Consider the following 11,475-nt stretch of genomic DNA (forward strand, 5'->3'; position numbering starts at 1 on the left):
ATTAATAATAGTGATGAAGATGAGGGTGTTTACAGTGTGAGGTCAGCATGCAGGATCTCTGGTGCATCTTGTCCTCATCTCAACCCTTCTATTTATATCTGCCTTCCTTCTATCCCTCTTTCATCCCTCTCTCCGTCTCAGAGCAGCAGGAATGAAGGGAGTGGGAGAGACTGGGAGAAGGAGGGAGAAAGAAAGGCATTGTGTCCATGCTGGAGAGAGAGAGAAAGAAGCATTGAGCAGGGGACACCAGTCACACCCCGCACCCCTCTCTCCATTGTTTACGAGAGAGACATCGGCAAACGACAGGAATCTGCAGCGAAGGAGGAAAGAGGGAAGAGACGGGCCCTTTGTTTCGGGGGGAGGGGCCAGTTGACCCCCGTCCAGGATGGAGCCCCTCCCCCAGAGACCGTCATATCTGCAGTGTGGTCACGGCATGCGGTCGGCCCTCGGTCTCTACAGTCTACCTTCAGTCTTACTACTTCACACTTTTGAAATGGCAGCACTTGCACATGACAGAATCACCGTCACTGTTATGCAAAAGATGAAATTATAAGCTCTGTGTGATGCTGCTTCATCATACAATATGACTTACCAAAGCATGTTGACAGCATGTGACCGCTTTGAAGCGGTCAATAACTGTACATTCTCCCGTTTCCTACAATCACTGCCTTTCTCTCTCTTTTGTCCTGACCGAGATTTGGGGAATTATCTGTCCTTTTGAAGAAAGCGTGTGAGAGGAGGGTGGGTGGAGAGAGAGGGAGAGGAGGATGGGTGGAGAGAGAGAGGGTGGGGCCAGGTATAAACAGCCAGACGGAGGAGTGCTGCCCGAAAGTCGGGTCTCCTCTCTTCTTCTGCAGGGGGCCTCCGTCTTGCTCTCCAGCAGCTGAAGAATCAAACATGTTGCTGTTTGTGGCGCTGGCGTCCGTGGCCCTTATAGGAATCGGTAAGGCTGGTCTCAACTCATTCTTTTAAACCTGAGAAAAGAGCCTAAATGCAGAACATTTCAAAAATCAGGGAGCTTCTGGAATGTGCAGCCTTTTTTGGAATGCAAAGAAAATCATAAAGGAATGCAATTAAAATATTCTCTTACAATCACAAAACCATAAATATAGTCTTAATATATACTGCTGTAATGTCAAACTGAAGATTGGGAAAATGCTGGTTTGTGTTTGGCGGTTTGGCAGCTGTCTGCTGTAAGTATGAGCTTCTGATGGAGCAGAACTCACACAGCATGGAGACCAAAGCCTCTGAGAACAGACTGAACATGTTTAGCTTTTGCTGTATGTGTGAGTGTGATATTATGAGTCATTAATGATGAATGTGTTAATAACCCAGGTGATGTTGTAGAGCGGATACACTACAACATGCTTATTACAGTATTATGCCATGCCGGTCATTGTATTATTATTAATGTCTGCAGATTACTTCCTGAGTATGTACGAAATATAAAAAAATATTTTATGGTTAATATTACTCAATATAGTGTGTTTCTGTATAAGTGTCTGAGCAGTCAGCCTGCTCCATATAGCTCATCACTGTACACTAACATATATAGCGTGTTCAGGTCTGTTCAAAATTTCCTCACATGCATCTCTTATATATGACACTGACATGAAAACAGAAGAAAACACGGGTCACATACACAGTAAAATAGCAATAAAAACATCACAAAATATTTACCACCAACGGCAGCACCAGGAAAGACACTTACTTACACACAAGCGTGTGCATTGCTACACAAAAATATATTCGGGCAAGTTTCTCTCGTACAGTATTGAGTAATTCATGGCACAGTTTCACTGCCAATGTTACGGTTTATAAAGCATTACAAAGCCATGCTGACAGCGTGTTGCAGGCACAGGGGTTTGTGTGGAACACACAGCACTACTGCTTTAACGTTTTCCTTTTGATGAATATTCAGCAGATTCCTGTTTGCTCGGTCTTTCTGTGTCTGTTAATATTATTCACACAGAACTGGGTTACTATAGTTACAAAATATGTGGCTGTTTCTTTATTGACTAAAGTGGTATTGCAATGTTGCTAAGACTGTCAGTTGACTTATAAACATTGTAATAGAAGAATGGCTTTGATACAGTCTTACCACCTTAATATGTGTACATTGGTACAGCACTGGTTACTGCTGGAGATCAGTGGTTCGGTATAGTAAAGATCAGTACTGTGGTAAAGTAGCAGCAGTGTTAATATCCAGCTATAGATGGATAAGTCACTCTGGATAAGAGTGTCTGCTAAATGACTGTGATGTATGTAACGTTCAGTAGTATGGCATGTAAAGTACAGTAGTATTCATAATCCATAAAGGGATTGATTGTGGCTGGAGAGCTAATTGTAATGAACCTGACAAGTTTTATTGTTAGTAATATAATTTTACATGATGAATTCCACAAATTACTCTATTATTTTTCAGTAAAAATAATCTATTGTTATTATTTTACTTTGTCTGAAGTTGCTAAAACATGTAACTGTAATTACTGCTTTGCAGTGTTGCTATACTGTTGATGTATCATATTGTTATTACAGTGTAGTGTAGAGTGCAGGCATTGCTTCTAATGGGCCTCACAGATCAATCATTTCTATTTTTAACTTTGCAATTTATATGTTATGAAAGACAGAATAAACCCATGTTTTAAATTTTAGCACGTACCTCGTGACTTCAGATAGCACTAGCAGGTGGCTTTTAACAGTGGTGGCCCTCAATAGCGTCACATAGTTTAGAGGCCATTTTGTATTGTATTTGTATTGTTTTTTTCATATCTGTTGTAGTTTTGTAAGAAGTCTATATGCTTTGGTACACGGTTCCTGCTTAATAAAAAACATTTAGGCTGAATTAATCTGAGTAATGATGACAGTAACGGAGTCCTGTATGCAAAATGTGTTAGCTGTAATGTAATGTCGTCATAACATCTGTTCAATAACAGTTCAGTTTAAGTTTTCAGTTTTGTTTTCCAGTTAGAGTTATGTAAATTGACAAAGTTAACTGTCACAGACATTGTTATGATCCTTGTCTGTATTTTTCGTATTGGTTGTAGAGCCAGAGCAGACTGAATGCAGTGTTCAGTACGAGCTGTTCATTCTGTATTCTGTGTGGCGTTGCTTTTTAGCTCCTCAGTCCCAGGCGATTGTGATCTACACTGGCTGGGAGCGACACGCCCTCGTGGGCTCTGATGTCAGACTGTCCTGCTCCTTCTTCTCCTGGCGCTGGACCTCAGAGGATGTGACCTTCTCCTGGAGCTACCGGCCGGACGGCTCCCGGGACAGCATATCTGTACATACCACTTCCTCTCCAACATACTCCTCTTCACCCTCCCTTCCTCTTCATAACCAGTTACATCCCCTTTCTCTCTCTCTCTCTCTCCCTTTCCCTTTCCCTCTCTCCCTCTCTTTATCTCTCTCTCTCTTTCTAACTCCTGCTTCCTCATCTTTACAAACTTATTATATCCTCTCTCTCCCTCTCTCTCTGCTTATTTCTCTCTTTCAATCCCCTGGTAGCGTTTATTTGTGTGACACAATACGAAATACTGCCAAAGGAATTAGACTATTTCAATAGATAAAATTGATCTGAACCAACTGTAAAATGGATGAAACAAAATGAGACAGTGATTCTTCCCCTCCTTCCACAGATCAGATATTCCACTTTTTCCCCACACAGATATTCTACACGGGCAGTGAAAGTGCCTCCCTCACAGATGTTCTACACAGGCAGTGAAAGTGTCCTCCCTCACAGATATTCTACACGGGCAGTGAAAGTGTCTCTGTCATAGATATTTTACACAGGCAGTGAAAGTGCCTCCCTCACAGAAATTCTACACGGGCAGTGAAAGTGCCTCCCTCACAGATATATTCTACACAGGCAGTGAAAGTGCTCCCTCACAGAAATTCTACACGGGCAGTGAAAGTGCCTCCCTCACAGATATATTCTACACAGGCAGTGAAAGTGCCTCCCTCACAGATATATTCTACACGGGCAGTGAAAGTGCCTCCCTCACAGATATTCTATACGGGCAGTGAAAGTGTCTCTGTCATAGATATTTTACACAGGCAGTGAAAGTGTCTCTCTCACAGATATTCCACTACACGGGAGGAGTCCCCTATGTGGATAATAAGGGCCCATTCCGCGACCGGCTGGAGTTCGTGGGGAATCCACAGCGCCGTGATGGATCCATCCTGATTAAGAATCTGGACTACAGTGACAATGGAACCTTCACCTGTGATGCAAAGAACCCCCCGGACATCGTGGGCCGGCCCTCCAGCGTGCGCCTGCTGGTCTTTGAGAAAGGTAAGAGTATGACTGTTCCCAGGCTGGTCGCTATTGCAATGGCATAGTGCCTCCTGCTGAGAGTGCTGTTTCCCTCAGTGCCCATCCAGGCTGGCGTGATCACCGGTGCCATCATCGGCGCCGTGCTGGGGCTGCTCGTGCTCATTGTGGTCATTTACTATCTAATGAGGTTCCTGGTGGCCCGTCGAGTCTTCAGCCTCAGTGTCAGGTATGTACCTGTCTCACTGCCCCCCTTACCTGTGTGTACCTGTCTCACTGCCCCCCCTTTCCTGTGTGTACCTGTCTCACTGCCCCCCCTTACCTGTGTGTACCTGTCTCACTGCCCCCCCTTTCCTGTGTGTACCTGTCTCACTGCCCCCCCTTTCCTGTGTGTACCTGTCTCACTGCCCCCCCTTTCCTGTGTGTACCTGTCTCACTGCCCCCCTTACCTGTGTGTACCTGTCTCACTGCCCCCCCTTACCTGTGTGTACCTGTCTCACTGCCCCCCTTATCTGTATGTACCTGTCTCACTGCCCCCCTTACCTGTGTGTACCTGTCTCACTGCCCCCCTTACCTGTGTGTACCTGTCTCACTGCCCCCCCTTATCTGTATGTACCTGTCTCACTGCCCCCCCTTACCTGTGTGTACCTGTCTCACTGCCCCCCTTATCTGTATGTACCTGTCTCACTGCCCCCCTTACCTGTGTGTACCTGTCTCACTGCCCCCCTTACCTGTGTGTACCTGTCTCACTGCCCCCCCTTATCTGTATGTACCTGTCTCACTGCCCCCCTTACCTGTGTGTACCTGTCTCACTGCCCCCCTTACCTGTGTGTACCTGTCTCACTGCCCCCCTTACCTGTGTGTACCTGTCTCACTGCCCCCCCTTTCCTGTGTGTACCTGTCTCACTGCCCCCCTTACCTGTGTGTACCTGTCTTACTTACATTGATTAACTGGAGCTTCTGTTGATTTGCTCCTTGAAGCTGAAGCTTCTTAAATAAGGGCATGTATGTTCAGCTTGTATTATATAAATCAGAAAGGCACATTAAAAACTCAGTCTGCCTCTGAAACTCCAGGGATTCATTGTGAAGCTGTTGCAGTAGCTCCTATTGGCCACAGGGTGGCAGATGTTCTCATTGTCACCATCTTCCTGATGTATTTTCAGCAAACATGGGAAGAAAGGTAAAGGTAAAGAAGGCTCACAGCAGAGACAGGTGAGTCCTTGCAATTACACTACACACACGTAATTACACACAATTACAGTACACACACTTAATAACACGCAAATACACTGCACACAGCTACACATATTTACACACATCTGAGCCAACTGCAGACAATTACAATCATCTGAGCACGACTGCACACAACTCAGATACACAGCTATACACACCTAAACTACACACACAGCCACATGTAACTGCACACATCTAAACTACACACAGCCACGTATAAATACGCAGCATCTAAACTACACACAGCATTTAAACTACACACACAACATCTAAAGGGCAGGAGCTGAGGAACCCTGGCAGCCATAAACCACCCTACTCAGACACTTACTTTCTGCTGCTCTGGACTCTCAGGCAGCTAGTGACACAGCATCCCAGTAATGACACAGTGTTGCAGAAATGAGAGTGTCACAGTAATGACACAGCGTTGCAGTATTGAGACAGTGTCACAGTAAAGACACAGTGTTGCAGGAATGAGAGTGTCACAGTAATGACACAGCGTTGCAGTATTGAGACAGTGTCACAGTAAAGACACAGCTCGGACTCCAGTGTGGCTTACCTGCGTGTCATGATTAGCGCCAAACTTTCCACAGTTCCCCCACTTCAGCTTTTGATGAAAAACAGCAATCACAACCTGAACGTGGAGCTACAAAAAATAACAGTAAATAACTCTCACATGATTTTATTATGATGAATCTCAGGCTTGGAATATCTGAAAATCTTCAGTTGTCTTGAAACGCTGCACCTAACTCATTTAAATTCAAGAGCAAGTGAATGTCAGATGATACCTGTCTGTAAAATCCCTTATAGCCAGGTATGGGTGTGCCTGTTGCATTGAAGTGTGTCCCAGTAAGCTTACACATACTCTGAATCACAAACACATCCGACTAAATGAAATAACACTGTCCTTAATTCAATCAATTAATTGATTAAAAAAATTCTATTGTACCTCCAGTGTATTTAGCTGTAAAATGCAAATTTAAAAATAATAATAACCTCTAGATCTTGATAATATATTATTAGTATTGGTATATGTATATTAGTATCAGTATATCTTACTATTGTTTTAATTTCTTTATTCCAGTTTATTCATGTAGATGAAAACTCAGGTCAAATGAAATGAGTGTGGCTCAGTGCAGCTGCAGGGATGGGTGCTGCATACAGATATAGATCTATACATACATGCATACATATATATAATGTTGCAGTATGAAGGGCACATGGCTGGTTCAGTGGGTTTGTTCTATGGGTGAGAGGTCAGAGGTCAGGCTTAGTATGTTGTGTTGTATCTACCTCAGTATTTCACCGGACTAAACCCTCTTATTTTGTCCTCTCTCTCCCTCTGTCATCCTACCATCTCTTTCTCCTTATTCCTCTCCCTCTTACTTCCTGTCTCTGTCTCTCCTCAGGACCCTCTGAAATCCTCTCTCCACAGCAGGTCTCAGCTGAATGCAGAATAATTACCCATAATTCACTGGTGGACTCACAGAGCAGTTTCCCTTGTAAACATGCATACATCCAGAAGAACTCTTTACGCTAAAGCAATGTTCACCCCAGCAAGCCTCTCTTACTCTCTGCAAATCTCACTCTCTCCCAATAAATATAAATCTCTTCCAGCACATCTCTCTGTCCCAGCAAACCTTCCTCTCTCTCCTCTGTGGGATTCTTTTATGTTCACTTCCTGTCTCCTTCCAGCTACTCCGCAACCTTCCTCTTCCTTCCTTTTCCTCATTAACTTGCAGGGCTTCTCTATTGGAATGATGTCATGGTAACTGTAACAACAATAATTATCACACCTCAGACAAACTGGCAGTGTTTGAGTACTTGGACACATTGCTTTTACAAACTGTGGCTAGCTGATGAAGTTACCTTACCTTACCAAACACATGTTATGTGCAATACAGACATGTTTCCACAAAATTCTCTTCCTGCAGTTATTTAACATTCAATTCAAATTTATTTTCTTATCTGGCAGCCTTATCTGGAACAACAAACATCATGCACATTTTCACTGTTATTTAGCATACCGTTATGACTGACAATCTGTTGAAATACACAAAACTAGACTGTTGTCTTAACTTCAGATGGGAGGATCCAACTGAACTGTCTATTTAATCACAGTTTAACTTCCTGTCCCAGGATGTGTATAGCTTCTCTACATCAGAAAGGCCCTCTCTCTCTCTCTCTCTCTCTCTCTCTCTCTCTCTCTTCTTTTCACCCCATTTCTCTCTCTCTCTCTCTCTCTCTCTCTCTCCCCCTCCCTCTCTCTGTCTCTCTCTCTCTCTCTTCCTTTCACCCCATTTCTCTCTCTCTCTCTCCCTCTCTCTCTCTCTCTCCCTCCCCCTCTCTCCCTCTCTCTCTCCCCCTCCCTCCCCCTCTCCCTCTCCCTCTCCCTCTCCCTCTCCCTCTCTCTCTCTCTCTCTCTCCCTCTCTCTCTTCCTCTCTCCCTCTCTCTCTCTCTCTCTCTATCTCCCTCTCTGTCTCTCTCTCCAGATCTCAACCCTGTTCCTCTTTCCCTCTAACTTAAATTCAAATTCAAACAAGCTTTATTGACATGATGACACAGATACAGTATTGCGACAGCAATTTTTAAATAAACACACTATTAATCTAAAAACCCAAACAATTAAACTGTAGGAAAATATGAATTTCCTTTATATTCAAAAGTGTAAATCATATATAGATACAAACTCACATGCACAACAGTGCTATATTTGACACTGTGCAGATGCCTCCGACGCATCGTCTCTCAGGCTGTGGTGCTCAGGTACACACCGTGCTGCCCTCGGTGCAGTAAACGTAGTTTCTCTTCACCTTTTAATTTCGTAAATGTAGAGATGTGATGGGCGAGGCTCAGGTGTGTTGCTGTGTCTGACTGACTGCCTGTTTTTTCCCCACAGCGCTGGAGAGCTTCGCCCTTTTCTTTCCTTCCCTCCTAATGTGACTCTCCCCGTCTCCCCCCCCTGTCCTAGGGCCCGGTGCTCTACGCTGCCCTGGACCAGTCCAAGCTGAAGGCCTCCGCTTCCGAAAAGAAGAAGCAGGAGTCTCGCAAGGATAAGAAATAGGATTCGGGGAGCAGAGAGCTAGAGAACCAGGACAAACCCCACACAGCCAAGCCCAAAACCCAGAGACAGAGACAGGCAGCAGGGGGGGAGCAGGAGGGGGGGTCACCCAAACCAGGGAGGGTGCTGATGACTATTGAACTTGAGCTGACCAAGGGAGAGAAGGAGGGAGAGGGCACCATGCCCAAATCACCCAGCTTTCTATCCCAGCTAGCAAGCAAACTGGCCCCCAAATAAAGGAGAGAAAGAGGAAAGGAGGGAGAGAGGATAGAGGGCAGGAACACACCGATGAAGCAATGTGTGCTTATTCTGGAGGTGTCTGACTCGACTCCAGGGTAGTCTGGACCAGAGCTTCCCACTCTTAGCTCAGAAACCCAGCCTAATCATTCTTCACCTGACAATAAAATAAATCAGTCTATTTTATGATAAATACCTGACAACAAAGTTAATAATTTTATTTAAGATAAATACTTGACAATAAAAGAAATAATTCTATTAGAAGGTAAAAACACTAATTAAGCTCACAATATAAATATAGTAGTGTAAAATACATTTAAAATAATTTGTTCATTTTCCAAAGTGCTGGTCAAAGGTATTCTACCCACACAAAATAGTTTCATATTGATATCAATATAAAACATAATTAGAACTGAAATTGTAAGTTCAGTCTGTGTGAGCATCAGCTCTGTAGCAACAGTATCACCTGCTCACCTGTGGATGTGTGAACTCTCACCTCACAAAACACGCATGTATTTTCTTTTTTTACCACAGGCAAAATTTCTTCTTTTCCATGCCAATGAAATATTAAAGCGTCTTGGAAGCTTCAGACCTTGACTCTCCTCGTCATCTCTCTTTCCCTCTTTCTTTCTCTCTGTCTCTCGTAGATTTTTTGAGACTCTTTTTTTCCCAAGCTCTGACTGCACCGGGCTGCTCCAGCTCCCCCCAGCCCCGCCCCACGACACCTAGCCCCGCCCACTGCTGTTATAACCACATGTCACTCCAGCTCCGCCCCCACCCCACCAGCCCCACCCACCTCAGTGTCTGCGCTTGGTGAGTCGCCACTTTCCAAACAGAAGCCCCGCCTCTCCGCAAGAAACTCCTCCTCACTGCAGACCCCTTCCGGCAGACAGAACTGGGATTAAACTCTGAGAGGCAGTTTGCCAAATTCCTGTCAGTGCTGTGCTCACGCTGTAGCTCCATGGAGCTCAGCAGCCCCAGAAACACCCTGCATGAGAGACTGTACACTAGAGCAGATGAGATGCATACACTCACGCTTGCATTTCCACACTGAAATACCAGCCTGCTCTTTCAGATGCAGATATCATGAAATGTGAGGTGGAAAATGGTCAAACCTGTGTCCTCTTCAACTCAGAAAGCTTTGAAATAGAAAAATGGGTTTTCTGTAATTCAGCTGGAACACCTCACCAGCTCACTGAGGGACATTAACAGACTCTGCCTCTTTCTGTAGAGGGAGGGAAAACTGACACTTAACTTAGTGATTTCAGCCCTAAATGTTTCAGCTAATCAGGGTGCTGGGAGCACTGGCAGTGAAGGTCAGGGTATGTTTAATGGCTGGTACCACCAGGAGCAACAGTGTAGCCAAAGAGAAGAGGTTTCCCCTCTAAGCTTGTTCATTGCTTTGTGTTCAGTGACTGATAGCCACAAAATGAAGTCAATACTGAACCAAATCAAGTGAAATATCTGAGTGAAATAAAAGAAACGTGTTATGGATTTAATCTGTACACCACACGCTGGCTGATGTCCGTCAGTGATCTCTGTAAGGACACGGAGTGTAATACCTGCTCTCTACACACTGCCAGAGTGACACTTCCCTCTCTTCGCTTCCTGTGCTCAGCCCCCGACTGGCCCGGGCTCAGTGTCCTCTTCCTCTTCCTGCTCTCCCTCCTGCCTGCACCTACACCCCATTTTTGCTGGTAGAAACACATAGCAGCCTCACCCCACAGGCAGGCTAAACCCTCTTCATTACCTTAAAGATACAAAACAGAATCTCTAATTCATCTAGCTCTCTGCTGGTCACACAGGCGTGTGTATGTGTGTGTGCCTGTGTGTGCCTGTGTGCATGTGTGTGTGTGTAGGTGTGTGTGTGTGTGTGTGTGTCTGTGTGTGTAGTCCATCCCTGTCATCATAAACAATGCATGTAATGCCAAACAGACATTTTACATGTGTATAAATTATGGAATACGTGTTTTAGAGAGGCAGAAATGTAAGGGTATTTCTTGATATTTAATGATATTTCTGTCCTTTTTATGACTCAGAGATGTAAGAATCCAGTGGACAGTTTTGAGAACAGATAGGTGTGAGTGGGTGACAGGGTGTGCTTCCTGCTGCAGGCTGATGGGGGTGCTATTCTTCCTGGTTGCACTCTGAGCAAAGGAAGGAACTCTTAGAGAAAACATTTTCATTCATAATGTAGCCCAAGTACACATAAAACATCGCTGAAAGGGTCTTCTCTGTCCAAAGGTTTCTCTCAGCAGACACTGTCACCCACTCAAAGTGGTTTTGGTGTGAACATCTAACGCAGTTATAGTTTCTGAGCTGTAGCTCTGCTCTGTGCAGTAGACTCCAGCATCTCCCAGGTGCTGTTGCAGTGTTAGCCACTGTGGGTTCGCACAGTGCCTGTGTAGGATAGAGATTTGTCCACAGTCCAGGATTCCTGATGTTTGAGAAAACACATTGAAATGTCTTGCAGACTTTGTGTTGTGATTGCTTTGTGTTCTGTATTGGATCTGATTTTGAGGTAACATTTATATATTCTTTGCAGTAAATACCCATTAACAGTCTACATTTTTACATTCATTTTTATTCTAACAATTGAAATGTACCAACCAATTTTGTTGTATGAAATGTGTTGTATAAAGAAAATAAATCACAAATAAAAGCACACACTCA

The 11,475-nt window shown here is 44.4% G+C and overlaps 1 protein-coding gene across 3 annotated transcripts; it reads left to right on the forward strand.

Annotated features, from left to right (window-relative positions):
• Positions 1-841: 841 nt before the first annotated feature.
• On the forward strand, positions 842-11,475 carry mpz (myelin protein zero). Of its 3 annotated transcripts, none has more exons than XM_036518712.1 (6): positions 842-943; positions 3,120-3,283; positions 4,081-4,294; positions 4,373-4,502; positions 5,437-5,485; positions 8,476-11,475. In XM_036518712.1, the coding sequence occupies exons 1-6, from the start codon at positions 898-900 to the stop codon at positions 8,566-8,568; spliced, it is 696 nt and encodes a 231-aa protein (XP_036374605.1). In that variant the 5' UTR covers positions 842-897; the 3' UTR covers positions 8,569-11,475. The 3 variants fall into 3 exon arrangements, with proteins under 3 accessions (XP_036374605.1, XP_036374607.1, XP_036374606.1); XM_036518714.1 differs by having other exon boundaries at positions 9,450-11,475; XM_036518713.1 differs by having other exon boundaries at positions 8,404-8,477.

Source organism: Megalops cyprinoides, chromosome 24, assembly GCF_013368585.1.
Source record: "Megalops cyprinoides isolate fMegCyp1 chromosome 24, fMegCyp1.pri, whole genome shotgun sequence".
NCBI classification, from domain to species: Eukaryota; Metazoa; Chordata; class Actinopteri; order Elopiformes; family Megalopidae; genus Megalops; species Megalops cyprinoides.